This window comes from Mustela nivalis (assembly GCF_964662115.1).
Source record: "Mustela nivalis genome assembly, chromosome: 2".
NCBI lineage: Eukaryota > Metazoa > Chordata > Mammalia > Carnivora > Mustelidae > Mustela > Mustela nivalis.
In genome coordinates, this window is record NC_139021.1 from 16,612,115 (window position 1) to 16,635,736 (window position 23,622).

The following is a 23,622-nucleotide window of genomic DNA, read 5'->3' on the forward strand; positions in this document are numbered from 1 at the left end:
ACCACAGTTACAGTGTGTCTTTACCACATTCACACAACAAAGGGCTATTTTATTTCAGCAAAACCTCATATGTTAATATTTTTGTTAGTGGTTTTATTGGTTTTATTTGTATAAGATATAAATGAATTTCTCTTTAGTTTGACTTGTATATAGTCATAAAAAATTTAATGTGGGGGGGCGCCTGGTGGCTCATTCAGTTAAGCATCAGACTCTTGATTTCAGCTCAGGTCAGGATCTGGGGTTCTGGCATCTAAGCACAGTATCAGGCTCTGCACTCAGCAGGGAGTCTCCTTACGGATTCTCTCCCTCTGCCCTTCCCCTTGCTCACTCTCACATGCACTGTCTCTCTCAAATAAATAAATCAAATTTTTTTTTAATAAATCAATCTTTAAAAAAAAAAGAATGTTAAAAATTTAATGTTGGAAGTTCTTAAAAGTTTTTACTTTTAAAAGTTTATGTACCTTGGGACGCCTGGGTGGCTCAGTTGGTTGGACGACTGCCTTCGGCTCAGGTCATGGTCCCGGAGTGCCGGGATCGAGTCCAGCTTCGGGCTCCCAGCTCCACGGGGAGTCTGCTTCTCTCTCTGACCTTCTCCTCACTCATGTTCTCTCTCACTATCTCTCTCTCAAATAAATAAAATCTTAAAAAAAAAATTTTTTTAAGTTTATGTACCTTACTCAAGTTTATGAAACATTGTCCTGGCCTTTATGCTCAAAAGCTATTAGAGCAGTATTAAAATAAGTGCTGGAGCGCCTGGGTGGCTCAGTTGGTTAAGCCTCTGCCTTCAGCTCAGGTCATGATCTCAGGGTCCTGGGATTGAGCCCCGCGTTGGGCTCTCTGCTCCGCAGGGAGCCTGCTTCCTCCTCTCTCTCTCTCTGCCTCTCTGCCTACTTGTGATCTCTGTCTGTCAAGTAAATAAATAAAATCTTTTATTAAAAAAAAAAAATAAGTGCTTTTTCAATCTAGATTTAAAGATGAGTGACTTGGTATTTTGGAATTTGATTCCTTTTAAAATATATTGAATTGCTGTCTTTAAAAGTTTTTTTTATTTTTATTAGAAAGGGAAGAGAAGAGGGAGGGGGAGAAAGAGGATCTTAAGCAGAGATCCTGGATGTCTCACATCCAGTGAGGAGCCTGACCCGGGGCTCTGTCTCATAACCCCTGAGATCATGACCTGAGCTGAAATCAGTAGTTGGATGCTTAACCAACTAATCCAACCAGGCACCTCTAAAATTATTTTTGAATAACAACTTAATGGAGATGTAATTGACATACCATAGGATTCACAGTATTGTGCTGTCATCACTGCTGTCCAATTTTGCAACATTTTCATCACCCCAGAAAGAAACCCTGTATCTCCCACCCCCTTCTCCCTCCTTCCCACTGGCCCCTTGGAAACCACTAATCTACTTTCTGTCTTTATGAATTTGCCTATTCTGGACATTTTATGTAAATGGAATCATATTCATGGCCTTTTGTGTCTGGCTTCTTTCCCTCAGTATGATGTTTTGAAGGTTTATTTTACTGTAGTACCTGTCAGCATTTCATTCTTTTTTTGCTGAATAAGATTCCATTGCATAAATATATCATGTTTTGTTCATCCACTCATTAGTTGATGAACATTTGGATTGTTTCTACTTTGTGGCTGTTTTGAATGATACTGTGAACATTGGTGTTCAAATTTTGTGTGGACATAGGGTTTTGATTGATTGGAGGTATATATCTGGAAGTGAATTGCTGGGTCAAATGGCAACTGTTTGAACATTGAGGAACTGCTGAGTAGTTGGCTAAAGCAGCTTTACCATTTTCCATCCTCATTAGCAGCAAATGAGGGTTCCAATTTCTCCAGTCCTCATCAACACTTGTCGTAGTCTTTGGCTCTAGCCATTTTTAAAAATGAGTGTAAAAGTATCTTTGTGGTTCTGATTTACATTTCCTTGATGGTTAATAGCATTGGATGTCTTTTCATGTGCTTATTGGCTATTTATATGTCTTCTGTGGAGAAGAACTTCTAGCTTAAAAAATAATCTGTGTATTCAGATCTTTATTACAAAGACTGCTATTTTACAGAGTGATAACATTAGGATCTGTTTGTATAAGACTTAGATAAACTGGCCCTCAGTGTTGAGTTTTGGTTTATGTAGTTTTCTGCTTCTTATTAGGGTGACCCTTTTTGCTGTTGCTAGTTTGCCTGACTAGTAATCTCTCTACTTGCTTCCTTTCTGTGTCCCTCCATCCGTTTTGTTTTCTGTCTGAAGCTCAAAGACCAGGAGACCAAAACTGTTAGAATAATATAGAAAGATTTGAGTAACTGTACCTGAGGGCAGGATCTATATTTCTTTGGTTCTGGAGTTCCTAACTAGGGTCCAGTAATTGCAGTTTTCATGGGGCACATGATGAAACCTCTGAAATAATGTATAAATTTGTATGTGTGTATATAGTTTTCTAGGTAGAAAAGATCTGTAGCTTTTATCAGATTTACAGAGGTTAACAAAAGTCCAGGCACCTGTTTCTATAAACAGTTTCACTGGGACACAGCCCTACCCCTTCGTTCTAAGGCTGTTTTACTGCTTCAGTGTCAAAGTTGTATGACAAGAGACTGTATGACTCACAAACCCAAATATTTACTATCCAGCTGTTTAAGGGGAAGGGTGCTCCCATTCCCCTAAAGGCAAGAAGGAAAGAAAGAGAGGAAGGGAAGGAAGTAAAGAAGGGCCGAGAGGGAGCGAGAGAGAAAGAACAAACATGGCTTTAATCACTGTGTTCCTAGCATTTAATAGGGGCCTTGTTTATAGAATGTGGGACTACATGGTATGGAGGGAGGGGGCTCCTTCATGAGAAATGTCTAGGAGCCCGTGAACAGACTAGGTCGTGACCTGTGGATGGATTGCTCACATGTTTTTATTTTGTTCTTGGTTCTTACCAAAAGAGAGAATTAGTGATGACTTACCTTGCTGTAAGAATATATGATTTAACTCTTCTGGGTAAGATGGTTCCATTTTATTTTAAAGTGTCACATTTGAAATCACATGTGTATAACCAGCCCACTTCGAAATAGCTTGACACATGGGTTGTTTAATAGATGTAGCTATCCAAATATGGATAATTGAATCTCTAAAAATAAATTAATGAGATAAACGGTTTTGTTTGCTCAATGGGTTTTAGAAAAAAGATGAGGAGAAGATAATTGTTTTTTTTAAACCTTGGAAAGTATTCTTTCCTATTTCAGTAGATACTGTCTGCCAGTTTGTAAGTGAGATATCTGATTCACAAATGGGATTGTTTCTGCGTATGAAAGATAATGCATGTCATATAGAGATTGTAGCCAGCAAATGTTTTTAGAAGAAAATTAACATATTTTTAAGGGATATTAGTTCTGTTTATAGTTATAAATATCTCAAGGATGTGGGATCACTATATCCCTGTGGTATAAAATACATTGTCTTGTTTTTGCTCAATACTTACAGTTCAATTAAACCTATTTAGGCTAAGGATATAATTTCTTTTTTTAAGTCAGATACTTTGATTTGATTAATTCTGTTTAAGAATTAATATATATGTCATTGCATTTCACAACATGGTTCTCAGATTTTGTTTACCCCTAACTGGCATAAGCATAGATACTCTAAAGCTTTTCAATTTTCGGTGTTTTTTAGGCTTTTAGGAATCTAGGATTATTTACTCTCTAAGCTGATAGACCTTTTTACCCTACTTTGTAGTATTATGAAATCTAAGATTTAAAATTATGTCAATTATTTTAAATTATTTAATATATTTTTTCACATAGGCAGTTGGCCAGACAGCAGGCTGATAAGAAAAAAGAAGAGTGCAAAGAAGGTAAGTAATGTGAAAGGCATTTCAGATTGAAAACCTGTAAGTCATATTTTGTTTACAGATGTATTGAGGTACATAAAAGAAACTGTACATATTTAAAGTGTGTAGTTTGTTGGTTTGTTGTAAGTGTACGCCGTGAACCACCACCACAATAAGATAGTGGAGTGAATGGTCACTGCCAAAAACTTCCTCAGGCCTCTTTATAATTATTCCCCCACCTCCTGTCCAGGCCTTCCAAACACCAAGATTCCTGAGCAATCTCCAGTCTGCTCTCTATCACTGTAATTTAGTTTTCATTTTCATTTCATTTTCATTTAAATGAAATTATGCAGTTGCATTCTTTTTGTCTGGCTTTCTTTCTCTTAGCATAATTGCTTTGAGTATCATCCACATTGTAGCATTTTCTTGCCAAGTATTCCATTATATGGATATACCACAGTTTGGTCCCCCCCCCCACCTGTTTTATTGTGATACATTGACACATAACATTGTGCATGTTTAAGGTATACAGTAAATGTTGATTTTTGGTACATTTATATCTTGTGAAATGATTACTATCATAGCTTTAACTAACACCAGCATCATGTTGCATAATTACCATTTCTTTTTTGTGGTGACAAAAAAGCAACTTTGATACTTGTCTTATAGGTGGAAATTTCTATTCTGACCAACATCTCTCCTTCTCCCTCACTTGCCAGTCCCTGGTAACTAAGATTTAGTCTCTGTTTCTATGAGTTTGGCTTTTTTTAGATTCCACACTTAAATGATGTTACACAGTATTTGTCTTTCTCTGATTTCTTTAATTTAGCGTCCTGCCCTCAGGGTCCATCCATGTTATTGTAAATGGCGGGATATTCTTCTTTCTCGTGGCTGAATGGTAGTCTGTTGTATAATGTGTATATTTTACGTCTTCTTTATCCATTCATCCTTTGAGGAACACTTAGGTTTTTTCCATAATTAGTTTATTCCTCTTTTAGTAGACATTGAGTTATTTCCAGTTCAGGGCTATCACATTTGAACAGTTGTGTACAAATTTTTGTATTACGTATCTTTCCTTTCCTCTGGAAAGCAGAATGCTAGATCATATGGTAGGTGTATATTGTGACTTTATTTTTGCTTTCTATTATTTTTAAGAAAGGTAAGTTCAAAATCTTGTGATTTGTTATATGAAAGTGTAGCTATTCAGTTGTTGATTTTAGAATCGTTTTATAAATGCCATTACTTAAAATCTTTCCATTTTATGTACACATCTTAAAGACAAAGTGATTCCAGTTACTCGGTCACTGAGGACTAGAAACATTGTTCAAAATAAAGAACACTTGCACGAAGAGAATGGTGACGTTGAAGTTCGCCGCAGTTGCAGGATTAGGAGTCGCTATAGTAGTGTGAACCAGTCTGTGCTGTTTGACAAACTTATAACGAAGTAAGTAAAAATTATTTAGATCAAGATGACTTAGCTGGAAAAACTTTTTGTTGAGGAGGGGTTATAAATTTAAATTTAAACTAGCTTGCATATTCATCTGTGTAAAGCATAAAGGAGACTGATTAGTAGAGGGCTTTGTAATAGTTCTATATATGTATTTAAATTCTTGGAAGGAAATTTTAGAATATTTTTACGCAGGTAAATCAGTGCCTCGGATAGAGATATTTAAAATCCCAGCACTCAAAAAATACAATGGAAGACAAATAAAGTTTTTTAAAATGTACTACTCTTTTAACAGTTTTAGCTTATATTATGTCAATTTTCTTAAAGCACTGCCGAAGCTGTACTTCAGAAAATGGATGACATGAAGAAGATGCGTAGACAGCGAATGAGGGAACTTGAAGACTTGGGAGTATTTAATGAAACAGAAGAAGTAAATCTATCCTTCCTCAGCCCTGAAACTAGTGTAACATTGTGTGTCAACTATACTGCAATAAAAAATATGTATATATATCTCCTTCCATTTAGGGGATGATTTAATGACCTCCAGTTTAACCTTTTTCTTATGGTACCTGTCCATTTTTTGTTTAAATTATTCATCATTTTCAACATTTTTAAACTGTACAGCATTTGTTTGATCAGTCACTAGTTAATTGCTGTAGTTGTAAGAGTTTGTAGCTATAAATACCTTCATTTTAAGCAGGATAGGAAGATCCTACTGAATTTTTTTAATATACTGAATGTTAATAACTTTTGTTTAAACATTTTTAGGGGAATCTTAATATGTACACAAGAGGAAAACAAAAAGGTATTCAAAGAACTGATGAGGAAACGACTGACAATCAAGAAGGCAGTGTGGGTTAGTCTTTTGTTCTGCTTCTGGGTTTGCATTTCAGCACTTTTTATTTAGTAAGAGATAGCTTTTTTATTCAGAAGTTGTGACATTTCTGGTAGTTTGTGAGAGATCGAAGGGTTGGTCATAATTGAAAAGTGAGGGCAGGGAAGTGTTGTAAAAGATAATAGGTCCTATTTGGGAAAGTACTTGAAATCAACAAATCTAAAGCAAACAAACCTGGTTTGCATATATAATACATCTGCAGACAATACATCTCTACCTGTTAAAAGGTGATTAAAATTAAGTTTCGCTCTTCTGTTTAAAAGTTGCTACTGTAGGGACGCCTGGGTGGCTCAGTTGGTTAAGCAGCTGCCTTCGGCTCGGGTCATGATCCCAGCATCCTGGGATTGAGTCCCACATCGGGCTCCTTGCTCAGCGGGGAGCCTGCTTCTCCCTCTGCTTCTGCCTGCCGTTCTGTCTGCCTGTGCTTGCTCTCTCCCTCTCTCTCTCTGATAAATAAATAAAATCTTTAAAAAAAGAAAAAAAAAAGTTGCTACTGTAATTTATTAGAACTTCTCTTGAGTGAAAACCGGTTTTCTCAAATGCATTTTAAATATTTGGTGAGGGTATTTCACATTTTCATAAGTAGATTATTTGAGTTACGCTTGATGTAACTCAGTGACAGCCAGAAGGGCTGGATGGAATTTAAAACTTAAGTATGAAAGGCAAAAGCTAGATAAGGGGATTCTCTAATTTGTCAACATGCTAAATTAACTTGGAAACCTAAGTAGAGTCACTTATATTAATGAAATTAGCAGCAATACCATAAAGTTTAGCTTAGAACTTAGTAGCCTTTAAACTTCTTTTCCTACTTCCTTTTTTCCTTCCTCTGGATATTTTTAATTCTGCATTTTACTTCATTTTTTTAAATCTTCATTTAATGCTGCAAAAGAATTTTAGATCATTTTTATAAATAATCTAGAAGTAAAAAAAAAATTTAGGTCTAAATTTTTAGACCCTTGTCTAAAAATTTCAATTCCACTGTGTTAAAAATCGCTAACATTTTGGTGACTGTCTTGAAAGTAAATGTTTCTTAACTGTAGAATCATCCGAAGAGGGAGAAGACCAAGAAGATGAAGATGATGGTGAAGATGAAGATGAAGATGATGATGAAGATGATGAGGATGAGGATGAAGATGAAGAGGATGGGGAAGAAGATAATCAAAAACGATATTATCTTCGACAGAGGAAAGCTACTGTGTACTACCAGGCTCCACTGGAAAGTAAGTGCTTACGTATATATTTCCAGGAGAAGCGTAATTAGATTACACTTATCTTTACTGCCTTTTCTCTATCATTCTTATTTTTCATGTTTTCATTGTACGAATACTCATGGCTGTTGTCTTTGATAAACGATGTTAAATGCACAAGAAGTCATTTCTTGAAGAAAGTTAGATGTTAGCCTTGACCAAAGCAAATAATTGGGCTATTTTGAAATTTCGTGACTATCTGGAATTATTTTAGAGTTATTTATTTATTTGGATTTCACAGCTTTCTTAGTTTATTTTGCCACTTTGTGTAAATAGGACTGTTCTTCATTTACGTTAAAGTTCTGCCTCATGACTTGTGAGCGTATATATGCAGGGCTGATCACCAGCTGTTATGCATCAGTATAATCATAATGGTTGTTTATGGCCAGTGTATGTTTTGGTTGGTTGGTGTCTTGTGCTGTACATATTTCAGCAGCAATGTTGCAGATGTAAATGGTTTAAAACGTGAACAGTAAAGCAGTCTATAGTAGATATGTACTAGTATTTTCACGGAAAGCAGCACTTTTGTGAGTATTTAGATGAAGAGAAAAATTATCTTCATACATATTTCTATATCACATACCTATAATTCTTCTTTTTAGAACCTCGGCACCAGAGAAAGCCCAACATATTTTATAGTGGCCCAGCTTCTCCTGCAAGACCAAGATATAGACTATCTTCTGCTGGACCAAGAAGTCCTTATTGTAAACGAATGAACAGGTTTGGTTCTGAAGTAGTGATTGATTTATGACAATATAATTATGGCTGTGTTAGGGTAGGATTCTAGAGTCTTAGGATTGGTTGTATCCAAATAGAATTCTAGAATCATACATATTTGGGAGAGTTGGCTCTATGCCTATAGTGCTCTTACCCTTACTACCACTGACTGGTTTTTGCTTTTGCTTGCATTAATAGGAATTCTTAATAACTACCATGGTAAGGTAGTTTACTCCATTGTTCCACACTTTATTTATTTATTTATAAGATTTTATTTATTTGACAGAGAGAAATCACAAGTAGGCAGAGAGGCAGGCAGAGAGAGAGAGAGGAGGAAGCATGCTCCCTGCTGAGCAGAGAGCCCGATGCGGGACTCGATCCTAGGACCCTGAGATCATGACCTGAGCCGAAGGCAGCGGCTTAACCCACTGAGCCACCCAGGCACCCTGTTCCACACTTTAATAATAGAGGCTACCTTTGCTTCAGTGTTTACTGTATTCCTGGCTTGTGTTAAGCATCTTACATAGACTGTTTCACTTAATCCTCACATTGTTCAAGTGTAGGTGTACTCTTGTTTTCACATGGTATCACAGACCTATTTTCTCACTATGACATTCTATATTACATAACTTTCTAGACTTCATGATACTATCCTTTTATAGATCTGGGTTTTTTTCCAAGTTTTACTTGCACTTCTTAAAAATTCGTTTCTCTCATATAGTAGGAAGCATTGATTTTCTTTGACCATTCAAATTATTTGTAGGTTTTTTTCCCCTTCTACATCCTAACATTTGTTGAATGTCATTTTTAAGTCCAAAAGGGTAATTCTTTTTTTATTTCCTCATTCTCCCAAGTAATAAAAGGTTTTCTTTTTTTTTTTTTTTTTTTTTTTTTAAGATTTTATTTATTTATTTGTCAGAGAGAGAGTGAGTGAGAGCGAGCACAGGCAGACAGAGTGGAAGGAAGAGTCAGAGGGAGAAGCAGGCTCCCTGCGGAGCAAGGAGCCCGATGTGGGACTCGATCCCAGGACGCTGGGATCATGACCTGAGCCGAAGGCAGCCGCTTAACCAACTGAGCCACCCAGGTGTCCCAATAAAAGGTTTTCTGATTCATTAGAATTTGGGGGGTAATAGTAACATTATAGTAGTTCATGAATGAAAGAGTTAGTTAGTGAAGATTAAAGAAGCTCCCCTCCACAAAAAAGGACATTGATGTGGAAATGGTACTTCTTTTTCCTAATATAAATTTGCTCAGAGGTAAGACTGAAATCCTACAAGACTTAACTATTCAAACAGTTCCTGGAAGCCTGCTCGCTGAAATAGTCTATCTGATTATGGAAAGCAACACTTTTGTTGACAAATTTTGTTGACAAATTCTTCTCTTCTAGGAAAAATATGAATGCCCTTAATGTCCCTGGGTCTTTTAATTTCTTTTTCTGAGTGTCAAAAATCACAAGTATATATCTAGATTTCCTGTTTCGTCATCCCTTTACATAAAACCAGAGCCCAGAAGGATGGAGGGTAAACTGTCAGGGTTGCCCATGATCAATTGCACTTGAAAGGAGGCCACACAACAGAATATTGTTAAAGACCTGTATTTTGGTGGTGAAATCTAATGATCTACAGAAAAGCAGCATAAGGTGTGGTGTTTCCTGGAATCCCCACCAGTCATAAGGCCCAGGGCAGCTGTCTTGGTTGTGTGACTCAAAGGACAAGCCTCTATTAGATCCAACAGAAGTGAAAGGCTGGCACTTACTTTGAGATTTAGTTTCTTTTCTCACTCTTAACAGATTTATGTTTCTGGAAGTAACCCACTTAATTATTGACTGCCTTATTAGTCGCCACCTACAATGTTACTCTAGAGCAGGTGGGAATTTTTTTTTTTTTTGCCTGTTCGGTGCTCAAGTTCTCATATCTGGTTTGCAGAATCTACCTTTATGGAAAGTGTCTCATAGCTCTTTGGGTAGAGGATTTTATTTGAGTTCTACTATGTGCTAAGCACTATGGATATAAAAATGGCTAAGTCAGGGTTCCGGCCCTTGGGTCACATTGACTAGTAGAAGATTCTGACATTTCTTTTTTATTTATATATTTCATTTATTATTTGAGTGTAGTTGACACATGATGTTACATGAGTTTCAATTATGCAGCATAGTGATTCAGCAGCTGTATGTTATGCAATAGTCACAAGTATAGCTATCATCTGTCACTATAACAATGCTATTGAAATACTATTGACAATATTCCCTATGCTGTACCTTTAATTCCTGTAATTTAATCATTTCCATCATTGGAAACCTGTATCTCCCACTCCTGGTCACCTGTTTTGCCCATCCCCCCTCACAACCCCTTGTCTGGCAACCATCAGTTCTCTGTATAGGTCTGATTTGCTTTATGTTTGTTTATATATTCTGACCCATTTAAATTAAAGTATGAACTAAGAAATTTAAATTGTACTCAAGTCACATTATTTGACTTAATGATTTTGATTTTGGTTCTGATAGCCTTTTAAAGATTTTTACTTTTTGATAAGTTTTATCGAAATATAATTTACATACCATATAGTTCACCTATTTAAAGTGTACAGGACTTTCAGTATTTTCATAGTTGTGCAGCTATCACCACAATTTTAGAACATTTTTCTTGTCTCAGAAAGAAACCTTGTCCTCTTTAGTTCTCTCCAATTCCTGCATCCCCCACCCCCTCAGCCCTAAGCAACCAGTAATCTATTTTCTGTCTCTCTAGATTTGCCTATTCTGGGTATTTCGTTTATGTGCACTCTTCTGTGAGTGGCTTCTTTCACTTGGTACAACATTTTCAAGGTTCATCCACGTTTAGCATGTACCAGTACTTCATTCTTTTTATTATCAAGTAAGATTCCATTGTATAAATATACCACGTTTTGTTTATCCATTTATCAGATGATGGACATTTGGGTTGTTTCTACTTTTTTGGCTACTGTGAATACGACCATGAACATTTGTAACAACTTTTTGTGTGAACTTGTGTTTTCACTTCTCTTAAGTATGTACCTAGAAGTGGAATTGCTAAATCAAATGCTAACTCTATTTACTGTTTAAAGGAGTTGTCAGATGATTTTCCAGAATGGCTGCTTTATTTTACATTCCCACCAATAATGTATGAGAGTATTTTTTGACATCTTAACTAACCCTTACTATTATCTGACCTTTTGAATATAGCCCTTTAAGCCTTTTTTTTTTTCTTTTTTTTTTTTTTTTGATAACACTCTAGCCAAGGCTGTGTAAACATCTCTTCCCTTTTAACAACCTTAATGGTGATTTTGCTCAGCCTTTTTACTTTTTCTTGAAGAGACCAGCTTCTGTTTGTAGTTCATGTCCTACTTCACCTACCTAGGCATGGAAACAAAGCACCCATTCAGAGAATTGTCTGAACGTTGCTCTTAGTATGGCAAATGATCCAGAAACCTTGCACCCACAGGACAGATCTTGCAGGGGTCTTTAGCATGCTTACAGCCGAGCTTCAGGACTGCTGCCTTTAAGCAGGATTTTCTTTCTTATGATTACAAACCTCTACTCACTTAAGCTTTATTCTTTAGCTTCAATCTGGAGTTTCTGGAACAAGCCTAGTCCTTTGAACACAAAGGTAAAATAAGAGTACAGTTGCTTCACCAGTATTCCAGAGTATTCCGTACCTGTTGTCAAGGTGCTAAAACTGACAGCTCTAGACACTGGTTAGATTCACAGTGCTGATCCAGTGCTTACGGGTGCCAACAGTTCAGATGTTTTTAAAAAGCAAATTGGGAAAAAAATAAGGGAATGTGGCCATGTGTGCTTAGAATCCTTTAAAAAGTGAAATAATGGCCTTTCTACAGTATAATTACAAAGAATCTGGGCCCATGACTAGGACTGCCCAGGTTGCAAGCCCAGCTTTTCCATTTATTAGTGACCCAACAACTTATTTCCCCTCTCTTGTGTCAGTTTTCTGACCCATAGAATGAAGAGGACAGTATTATCTATCTCACAGTATTATGAAAATTAGATGAGTTAATGGATGTAAAGCATTTAAGATACTATCAGGCTTATGTTGAGTGCTGTATGCTTTTGTTATCTTGGCTGTATTTTAATGCTTAAAAATCCTACTTTGCAACTCAAATGGAAAATTTATGTCAGTCCACAGGTTTTATTGTTTGCTTATAACTCTTTTGGCTCGTGAAGTCAACAACTGGGAATCACCAGTGTATATATAATGTGGATTTTTGGAATAGAAAGACAGTGGTTTGAATTCTGATGCCTCATTATCTTATTCTTACATTTTGAGCAAATTGTTTATGCTGTGAGCCAGCCACATTGGCCCCAACTGTAAATGAGCATGCCATATGTACTTGTCCAAAGTTTAAGTTTAAGATTAAATGAGATAATATGTCTACTATCTGGTCTGGTACAAGGAGCACTTAATAATTGTTAGTCCTTTCATTAATTGTGAAGTTGGTCTTAATTATGTGAATACATACTGAATTCACACACAGTTATGTGAATTATATGTTTATAAGTTAATCTTTTCATAATATTAATGGGAATATTAAACAAGTTTGTCTTTCATATAAAATTGCAGACTTGTGCTTGATAGTTTTAGTTTCAGGCTCATCACAAAAATATTCTTGGGCATGTTTGGGAGGTGAGTGGAGGATCATGTGTTCTGTAGCAGAACATATGAATAATCATAGTAAGTGGGACAAATAGTGACTGTGAATTGCCTTTATGACATGTCAGATTCTGGTACGTGAATAGTGGAAAAACTTGTTTTCTGAGAACAAGATTCTGGACCCTCCATTATGCAGATAATAGATTGTGAACGTTTTATATTTTTGGAAATACCTACTTACTGTGATGGTACTCTAACTCAGGAAAAGTGCTAGACTCTGACCAATAGAATGATTATTAAAGGTTTTCCCAGCTAGATTCTTTGTCTTTCCTATGGGTCCTTTGCAACAATGCAAAGGTAGAAGTGATTTAAAATTTTTTTCAATATTTGTAGTGCTTGGCATCTTATTTAATCCTACCAACTAGCCTAAGAATTTGAATATAATCCATTGATTATATTCTTATCCCTTATTTGAAAGTGAGAAAATTAAGGCTTATATGGGTTAGGTAGCTCATCCACATTGTACACAGCTATTAAGTGGCTATTGTGAATTTACAGTTGGTGATATGCTGTAGATAAAAGACATTGTATTTCTCACTGTTTCCTAGTATTTTTAACTTGATCCTTTCTGGTTTACATGAAAACTCTTGTGTTCTCCTTTTGAGGTTGACATTTCAAAATTCCCTTCCAAATGCGAAATTATATATAGTATAATATTGAAAATACTTTCTGAAATTAGTCCCAAAGAGTCTAATACCCTCTTTTCCCCACCTTTCTCTTTGAGGATAACTGATTTATATCAAGACTTAAGAAGTCATTCTGGGGGCGCTTGGGTGGCTCAGTGGGTTAAAGCCTCTGCCTTCAGCACAGGTCATGATCTCAGGGTCCTGGGATTGAGCCCCGCATCAGGCTCTCTGCTCAGTGGGAAGCCTGCTTCCCCCTCTCTCTCTGCCTGCCTCTCTGTGTACTGGTGATCTCTGTCTGTCAAATAAATAAATAAAATCTTAAAAAAAAAAAAAAGAAGTCATTCTGCCTGAACCATTCCTATCATAAGGAACATTTGATTATCAGCTCCACCGCATGCTCCTGCCTTTCTTTTTTTTCCCTTCCTCTCAGTATCCAGGACTTGTATTCTTCTCAAAAGATTCAATCAACAAAGCCTACTTAATTGGTTCAGCAAATGTATTAGTTTTAGGATAAACGTTTTTGGATCATTAGGTATTTCTGATGTTTGCATCTTACTCCTCTGTTTTTCCTGCTCCCCTTCGTCATGATTTCAGTTTTCCTCTTTACTTTAGGCGAAGGCATGCAATCCACAGTAGTGACTCTACTTCATCTTCCTCCTCTGAAGATGAACAGCACTTCGAGAGGCGAAGAAAAAGGAGCCGTAATAGAGCTATCAACAGGTAAGTGTCATACTGATGCCTTTTAAAGCTACAAGCTATTTTTTCTTAAGTGGTGAAAAGGCTGAATAATTTGGGAATGCATACAGCTTGACCAAATTTAAGAATTACGTAAGAGGTAAATGTATAAACCAAAATGCCATCTTTTTTTGAAATATCTGTATTTGAAACTAGTAATAGATTAGAACATATGTTTTCTTATACAACCAGGGTATAACTCAAAATGGTGCTTGGTATGCACTGATTTGAGGAAATAAACTTTTTATTTTATTTTATTTTATTTTATTTTATTCGTAACTCTTTATAGTGTAAGTGCATTTGTAAGTTCACATAGCAAGGATTATTCCCATTTTACAGATGTGGCTGGGTGAGTGAAAAATTCAATGCTTGTATCTTAATAAAATAATATTTTTATAGAGTAGAAAACAGTGTTTGATGAAACAATTAGAGCATAATAATTGAAGGGATATGCAGACCAACCATTTTTTGTATCATAAGCTCTGTTCTTTTGTAACATTAGATCTGCCCTAATGTGGTAGTCACTGGTTATATGTGGCTATTTCAGCACTTGAAATGTAGCTGATCTGAATTGAGAAATACTATACATTTTTGCAAAAAATATACTCTTGGGGCACCTGGGTGGCTCAGTGGGTTAAGCCGCTGCCTTCGGCTCAGGTCATGATCTCAGGGTCCTAGGATCGAGTCCCGCATCGGGCTCTCTGCTCAGCAGGGAGCCTGCTTCCTCCTCTCTCTCTCTCTGCCTGCCCCTCTGCCTACTTGTGATCTCTCTCTGTCAAATAAATAAATAAAATTAAAAAAAAAAAAATATATATATATATATATATATATACTCTTGGATTTCAAAGACTTAGTACAAGAAAGAATGTAAAATATCCCAATTTTGTAAATACTTATTTTGCATATTGAAATGGTATGTTTTAGATAAATAAAATAGATTGTTAAAATTAGTTTTACTTTTTTGTTTAGTGTGTGTAAAACAAAATTTTAAATTACATTTTGACTTGTTTTTCACTTCCGTTGGCAGCAGTGAACTAAATCATCCACAACCTGTATTATTTAGATTACTTGAATTTTTCTTTGGCTTCATTCCTAGAAACGTGCATTGAATCCTGTGGATTTTATAGCATGCAGTTACACTTCTGTTAAGGATTGTTTTAAGAAATACCTTTTAAGGGGTGCCTGGGAGGCTCAGTGTGTTAAGCAGCTGCCTTTGGCTCAGATCATGATCTCAGGGTCCTGGGATTGAGCCCCACATCAGGCTCTCTGCTAAGCAGAGAGCCTGCTTCTCCCTCTCCCTCTGCATGCTGTTCTGCCTATTTGTGCTCTCTGTCAAATAAATAAAATCTTTAAAAAAAAAAAAAAAAACACCTTTTATGAAGCCACGGTTGAAAATGTCTCCATCTCAGATTTCACAGTGTGAATTCCTTTTGGAGTCTGAGGCTAGCAGGAGCTGGCACTCGAGGTGGGGCTGGAGTGCTTTCACGCATATTCAGCCACAGCATCTTTCCTTGCTTAGGTGCTCTGACCTAAGTGTCTCAGCCTCTAGCAAGAGCAGTTTGCATTCTCCATCTGTAAAACAAGCAGGTTTTTCTAGGTGTGCTCTGCGTAATCTACCATAACTGTTTTTGAAAGTAGTTAGGAAAGCAGTGATTCATTCTTGCTTGAGAGGATTGATGTGGACCCAAATGCTTGGTGGACCGTGAGACTGTTTTGCTGAGAGGTATTGTAGCAGAATTGTTGCAGGACTAGAGGCCCACTGCTTTGGTTTGAGTCTGGGTCTGCCACTTTGTGTGACTTTGAGCATTTTAGTTAACCTTTCTATGTCTCAGTTTTCTTTTAAAATAGGGGAAATAATAATATTCCGTAAAACCGTTGTGAGGACTTAATGAATTATTACATGTAAAGCCGCCTAAAACAGCCTGGAAAATAGTAAATACTTTGTATATGTTAAGCACAGTCAATATGAAGTATATTGATACAAACACAAATTACTTTATGCTGCTGTGGTGTCTTGAACACTGGTATTTCATTTGACTGTCTATCTTTAATGATAAAACTTCAGGGACAAATATTACTAACATTGAAGTTCTCATCCTATATAAAGAAAATGAGGAAGTTGAAATACATAGTTTCACAATGGCTGTGATTGAAATTTGCCTTTTTTAAAAGAATTTGAGGAAAAACATCCATATTTTAACATGGAATTTGGGGGAGAAAAGTGAACTAATGGGGTGGGGTTTTTTTTTTTTTTCATCTTTTCTAAATAGGTGCCTCCCGCTGAATTTTCGGAAAGATGAATTAAAAGGAATTTATAAAGATAGAATGAAGATTGGAGCAAGTCTTGCAGATGTTGATCCAATGCAACTGGATTCTTCAGTGAGTTATACTACCTTGAATTGTATGCTTGAACACACATACTGTTTGCTTCAGTTTAGTTTTAAAGTTAAATAAACCAATTTTGTATAAATCAGAAACTTTACAGACTTTTTTTTCCTTTTTTTCAAATCTTCGGGCTACTAAAATGCTGTTACTCATTTGACTGTGTATGGGTTGAGTACAGTTTAGGGATGGAATGGCATTTTAACTGTAACTCCAAATCTGAGAATGTCCCTGTTTCCCTTCCATTGTCAGGTACGATTTGATAGCATCGGGGGCCTGTCGAATCATATTGCAGCTCTGAAAGAGATGGTGGTGTTTCCATTACTTTATCCAGAAGTCTTTGAAAAATTCAAAATTCAACCTCCAAGGTAATTTTAATTGTACATTTTTATTTTAGCCAAACTCTGGGCTAAGCTACTATTGTCCAGAAAGATAACACTTGTCTGTTGAATTTTTTTAGGTCTACAGTAATCTATTACGCTTTCCTGGGTACTTTGAATATTTTTACTTTCTTAAACTTTAACTTGAAAAATGGTTTCAAAATTGATTCTCTATTAAAAGAAAAATAGTTTTCAAGGCTTTCCATACATTTAGTGAAATTCTTCCCATATGTATTATTTACTTTTTTCTTTCACTTTTATACTTTAGTTTTAGATTTATACCAAAGTAATACATGTACATAATTTTAAAAGTCACATTGCAGGGACGCCTGGGTGGCTCAGTTGGTTGAGCAGCTGCCTTCAGCTCAGGTCATGATCCCAGCGTCCTGGGATCGAGTCCCACATCGGGCTCCTTGCTCCGCAGGGAGCCTGCTTCTCCCTCTGACTCTGCCTTCCACTCTGTCTGCCTGTGCTCACTTTCGCTTGTGCTCTCTCTCTGACAAATAAATAAAATCTTAAAAAAAAAAAAAAAAAAGTCACCTCCCACTTTCCAGAGCCAACTATTTTCATTCCTGTTTATCTGTTTAAATACATATTTAAATAATATGCTTATACTGTAATTTTTGGTCTGTTTTAGAATCTATTGACTTGTAACATGAATAGGCTCTTTTTTTTCTGGTTTCCCTTAACTCCGTACATACACATTTTTTCCCGTCCTCATATGCTCCTGGTAGCTTCTTTATGCACATGTAAAATTGTTGAGTCAATTTTAAGTGTGTTCTTTATGATTATGTAAATATTTCTTACAGCTGAGCCATATATAGTATATTATGACTACATTTTCTCTCTTTTCCAACTCTGCTCTTTCCCATCAGCTTTAATATTGTTTGCCTGTGGGTGGGGTTTTTTTTGTTGTTGTTGTTCGTTAGGGTTTTTGTAATTAGTTTTATATGTACTTTCAGTTCATGCTAGTGATAAAACTCTTCAGTACAGTTAAACATAACAAATAATTTATTGACTCCTCATTTTTCTAGACACATCTTGGAGCTTTGTTCTCTTGCTTTTATCCAGACTAGTTATTCTTAGTCTTGAAGCACAGCTAAGCTTTGGGACTTCTCGTCACAATCAGTGGGATTTCCTTTATCTTTCAGGATTCCCTGCTTCCTTTTTTTTTAAGATTTTTTTTTTTTCTTAATTTTTAAGTAATCTTCACCCCTAACATGGGACTTGAACTCACAGCCCCAAGATAAAGAGTCTCAGCCTCCACTGACTGAGCCAGCTGGGTGCCCCTAAGACCGTTTTTTACAGCTGTGTTTTGATGGGTTACATTCCAGCAATATCCTGAAAAAAAGAATGGAAGAGAGAGTTTTTTGTTTGTTTGTTTGTTTTGTTTTGTTTGAGCATGGTCTTGGAACCACAATCTGTTGATGTGTTTTTTTCCCCTCCTGCTTTCATTGTGCTGTGCCTCTCCAGTACGGAAAAGTATCCTTTGATTTCTAGGCAAGTTTTTTTGTATGACTTCTTCAGTAATTTTTCCACTCCATTTTTTCTTTTTCCTCAATTCATGTCAATTGAATGTTGGATTTTGTAGATTAATCTACTTTTTTTCTTGTTCCCATCTCTTTTGATCTTTTTTCCTTAAGTGTCTAGTGGGGATTTCCTTGTAAGTGTCTAGTGATCCTTGGCTCTTTGTTAATATTTAAGGGTGAAGCTTTTTTTTTTTTTTTAAGATTTATTTATTTGAGACCAAAAGTACGTATGCAGGCATGTATAGGGACGGAGGGAGAGGATCTCCAGCAGACTGCTGAGCATTCCCATGGAGCTTAATCTTACAATCCTGAGATGATGACCTGAGCCAAAATAAAGAGTCTGTCTCTCAACTGACTGAGCTACTCAGGCACCCTCAGAATGGAGCATGTTTTTAAAAGCCACTTGTAGAGCTTGTTAATTTCTAGGCCTCACCTTAGGATGATGGTTGGGTGGTGATTCTTTTACCAGAAGTCCTCAAAGTCAGTATCTAGGCATGTTTTTCCCCACCAGAGACAAATTTTCCAGTTTTCTGTTTGAAGCTTATGAATCTGGCTGCCAGCATTTTAGCAGTAGGCCTGAGAAAGGGTTAGTAGTCTACACTGTTCAACATGGAGTTCTTAACTTACTTTCTGCAGGATCTCATCTTTTCTCATAGGGGCAAGTAAATTAGCCAAGCAATTTGCCTGCACAGAGTAGTAAAAGAAAGGGGTGGTCTCACCGTTTTTTAATAATAATGTCTTATTCCATCCTCAAACTTCAACCCAACCCTTCTCTCCTGCATGGAGATAATATTACCTCTAAATTTCAAGAGGTGTTTTGCAAATTAATTTTTTTCTTATTTGTTTGTTTGTTTTCTTTTAGATTTTTATTTATTTATTTGACAGACAAAGATCACAAGTAGGCAGAGAGGCAGGCAGAGAGAGAGGAGGAAGCAGGCTCCCTGCTGAGCAAAGAGCCTGATGCAGGGCTCAATCCCAGGACCCTGGGATCATGAACTGAGTCAAAGGTAGAGGCTTTAACCCACTGAGCCACTCAGGCGCCCTGTTTGTTTTTTTAAGAGAGAGGGAGGGCTCTGGGGTTGCAGTGCAGAGGGAGAGGAAGAGAATGTTAAGCAGTCTCCTTGCCTAGCATGGAGTCCGACACCATCATTCTCACAACCCTGAGATCATGACCTGAGCCAAGATCAAGAAGTCAGATAGATGCTTAACTGACTGAGACACCCAGGCAGCCCACAAATTAGCTTTCTTATTGGGAGCTACTTTATTTTAGTTTTCATATCACCACACTTAGTCTTTTTCCTTTTTCTTCTAGTTTTTATACATTATTAACCCATTTTTAAACACTAGCTCCTGATTCTTTTTTCCTCATGAAACTTTTTTCTTCCTGAATCATCCTGTATGGAAACATTGATTTAAGGAAACTTTTTTTTTAATTAGTAAGCTTTTTTCCCCTTTCCCATTATAAAAGTTATGTACCATACACAGTTAAACATTGGTGAATTAAACCTGTTTTTAATTAGAAAGATATTAGTATTAAATAACAACACTTGCTGCTTATAAGAAGTATTGGAAGTACCTAGTTAATTTAGTAAATTGGGTCTTAAGAGGGGAGACCCATTATGACCCAGCCTTTCCCTCAATTTTCCATTTCTGCCCCTACTGTGTTTTGCCGCTGAGGTGGCAGAGCTGTCGGGAGGAGCACGAGTGGGCATTTCAAGGACCCAAGACTGTCTAAAGCCAAAGGAAAATGGTGGAAAATTTACTGTCCCCATTGCCACAAAGAGCAATTTATGGCTTTGTTCTTTTCTTAAGCTCCCAGTCTGGCTTCATACTACATTTTTTGTGGGCTTTTATTCCTGAATCTTGGCTAACCTCCTTAGGCTAACCCTATTGGCCTTAAAAATATAGGGCAGTTGCATTGCCTTTCTTTCTCCTTTCTTTCTTCCTACTGTAGTGACTGGTTATTTACCTTTATTTGGAATAAATGTAATGAGTACCTCTATCCACTCTAGTCCATTCATACGATCACAGGTAATTATGCTAAAAACAAAAGCAGAAGAGATACCAAGAAGAGGCCATTCCAGCATTAAACAGAGCTATTCCAATTAGTGAAGTAAACCAGATGTTGTTCCTTGCAGCCGAAGAACTTTATGCCAAAAACTGAATAGTATGTAGACTAATACCAAGCATTTGTTTTAAGTTTTTGATGTAATTTGGCCATATTTTGTTTTTGTTTGTATGTTTGTTTTAAAGATTCTGTTTAGTCATTGGAGAGAGAGAACATAAGCAGGTGGAGGGAGAAGCAGGCTTCCTGGGAGCAGAGTCTGATGTGGGTCTCAGTCCCAGGATGCTGGGATCATGACCTGAGCCAAAGGCAGATGCCCAACTGACTGAGCCACCCAGGCACCCTTTGTTTTTGTTTTTTAGAAATTTATTTATTTGAGGGAGAGAGAGAGAGAGCGCGGGAGGGAGGGGCAAAAGGAGGGAGAGTCTTAAGCAGACTCTACCCTGAGCATGGAGCCTGACACAGGGCTCAGTCTTACAACCCTGAGACTAAAACATGAGTCAAAACACTCAACCAACTGCGCCAACATGACAGCCCTGTATTTTGACTCATTTATAATACCCATTATTGAAGTGTAAAAAAAAAGTTGAACTGGGGTGCTTGGGTGGCTCAGTGGGTTAGGCCTCTGCCTTCAGCTCAGGTCATGGTCTCAGGGTCCTGGGATCAAGCCCTGAGCTGGGCTCTCTGCTCGGCAGGGAACCTGCTTCCCCCTCTCTCTCTGCCTGCCTCTCTGCCTACTTGTGAGCTCTGTCTGTCAAATAAATAAATAAAATCTTTAAAAAAAAAAACACACCATGTGAAAACAGTAGGTTAACATGATTATATATTTGATATTATAAGGGGAAATATATGTTAAAAGGACAGGGAAATGAGAAAAAATTAGAAGAGATGTTTCTTTTTAAATTTGCTAATTTTTTATAGTATTGCAATATTTTATTCTGTCCATTAATAGCTAAAATTTGAGAACATTTATAATATTAATGGAACTTTAAGAGAAGTTCAACTTTTTTTTTTTTAAGATTTTATTTATTTATTTGACAGAGATCACAAGTAGGCAGAGAGGCAGGCAGAGATAAGGGGAAGCAGGTTCCCCTTGTCTAGAGCCCAATGCTGTACTTGATCCCAGGACCCTGGGATCATGACCTAAGCCCAAGGCAGAGGCTTTAACCCACTGAGCCACCCAGGTGCCCCCATATGGTGTGTTTTTTAACAGTTTTATTTTTTTCTATCTGCATTTGATCATCTCCATTTCGTTTATATATATATATATTACTCTTTTAATAGATTTCATCTATTATGTGTGAATTTTCCCCCACAACTCTTATTTTGTCATTTTTGCTTTTCTGGAATCTTCCTTAATGTTAATTTTCAAGAGCAGTTATATGATGATCTGAAATTATTTCATGTTACTTTAGTAGCACTTAATCCCTGACATGTTCTATTTCTATATCCTTTTTACATTTCTAATTAGAATTATGAGTACAATCCATTTTGGGGGGAATTCTATCCAAAGAGCAATGAATAACTTTGGAAATATGTGAAAAACTATAGATTACCCCATTACAGTGATATCACCAAGAATGATTTCAAATTATTTACATTGTCCTAGTCCCTGGCACTGAAACACCTATTTTTTTTTTTTTTTAAGAATTTATTTATTTGACAGTGAGAGAAGGAGAGAGAGCACAAGCAGGGGGAGCAGCAGAGGGAGGGGGCAAGCAGGCTTCCTGCTCAGCAGGGAACCCAGTGTGGGACTGGATCCCAGGACCCTGAGATCATGACCTGAGCCAAAGGCAGAGGCTTAACCCACTGAGCCACTCAGGTGTCCCCATGTATTATTTCTTTAAGCTCTCTTCTTTTATCTTTCTTTTCTATTCATTCCCATCATGTTTTCATACAAAACTTTTGGTACTATGTTACTGGCACTGAAACCAAGGGTTGTAGGTGAAATCTGCTATTCTTTCCCCTGATAATGTTATAAAAGTAAACTATCAAGCCTGTTTAAGCCTGACTTCTGTGCAAGGTAAATAATATGATGAGCATGATGAGTGAATAAAAGAAAATATGTTTCAAATAAAGGGTGTTATCAATTTCAGTTTTGTAGTATTGATATTTTCAGGTTTTAAACTGTGCTCTATGGATTGAAACAATATTTCATTTGTCTTATTTTTTATTCACTAACTGCATTTGTGAAATTGATTTCTAATTTTGTTTAAATAGTCTACTTTCTAATGTAATACTAAAATAATGCTTATTCTGTTATAGAGGTTGTTTGTTTTATGGTCCACCTGGAACTGGAAAAACTCTGGTTGCTAGAGCACTTGCCAATGAATGCAGTCAAGGGGATAAGAGAGTAGCATTCTTCATGAGGAAAGGTGCTGATTGTCTGAGTAAATGGGTAGGAGAGTCTGAAAGACAACTACGATTATTATTTGATCAGGTATGATATTAAAATTTATTTACCTATGTAGACCTATAATCAATGTAAATGTAAGTATGTGAGAATTAGATAAGTCTTATATTTCATCATATTTCATAGAAATAAACTCAGAAGAATTAGACCAAATATATAATCTATGGATTATTTTCTTTTGTATGTCAAGATAATACTGACCTATGATGAACAGTTCTATAGGAAAAAGACAAAGAAATGATTGAATCTTAAGTTCTTTGGAGTCTTAAGGCTCATATCTAGAGAGAGACCGAAACTCTCATACTTAGCATAGTGAGATGTCTCAGTATGTGAGCTGAAGATTAGTTCTGCCCTAGAGACTTTCAATTTCATATCCCAGATTGTATCGATAGCACATTGTGAGATAATACATTCTGATCTATTGAGGCATATTGCTGCAGATGCTCTTAAATCTCTTTATATAGCTCACTGAGTTTCTTCGACTTTATTGAAGCAGACTTAAAAAAAAAAAAAAAAACAATGGCATCTTGCTTAATGTTTTACCATCCTAACCTGGAAGAAGGCTATGTCATTGTCTTCTGGTCTTTGTCTTGTTTTAACACTTGGTCTTGAATAGATAATTTTATGTCTTCCAATAACTATAGCTATATGAAACCTGAGGTATGTGGTCAGGGGAGTATGTATTTTGAAT

The 23,622-nt window shown here is 36.5% G+C and overlaps 1 protein-coding gene and 1 pseudogene across 4 annotated transcripts in view; both read left to right on the forward strand.

Moving 5' to 3' along the window:
• Positions 1–23,622, forward strand: part of ATAD2 (ATPase family AAA domain containing 2) — a 70,333-nt gene that overhangs the window by 15,592 nt on the left and 31,119 nt on the right. For all 3 annotated transcript variants that reach the window (XM_082721746.1, XM_082721745.1, XM_082721747.1), the window contains 10 exons: positions 3,788–3,837; positions 5,092–5,257; positions 5,588–5,690; positions 6,029–6,116; positions 7,196–7,375; positions 8,005–8,122; positions 14,040–14,147; positions 16,433–16,541; positions 16,797–16,912; positions 22,784–22,958. In XM_082721746.1, the coding sequence (XP_082577872.1) occupies positions 3,788–3,837; positions 5,092–5,257; positions 5,588–5,690; positions 6,029–6,116; positions 7,196–7,375; positions 8,005–8,122; positions 14,040–14,147; positions 16,433–16,541; positions 16,797–16,912; positions 22,784–22,958 (1,213 nt within the window). The remainder of the gene's footprint in view (positions 1–3,787; positions 3,838–5,091; positions 5,258–5,587; positions 5,691–6,028; positions 6,117–7,195; positions 7,376–8,004; positions 8,123–14,039; positions 14,148–16,432; positions 16,542–16,796; positions 16,913–22,783; positions 22,959–23,622) is intronic.
• Positions 18,858–20,887, forward strand: LOC309858922 (phosphatidylinositol N-acetylglucosaminyltransferase subunit P pseudogene; annotated as a pseudogene). The gene has a single exon. The product of its transcript is annotated as a phosphatidylinositol N-acetylglucosaminyltransferase subunit P pseudogene (transcript).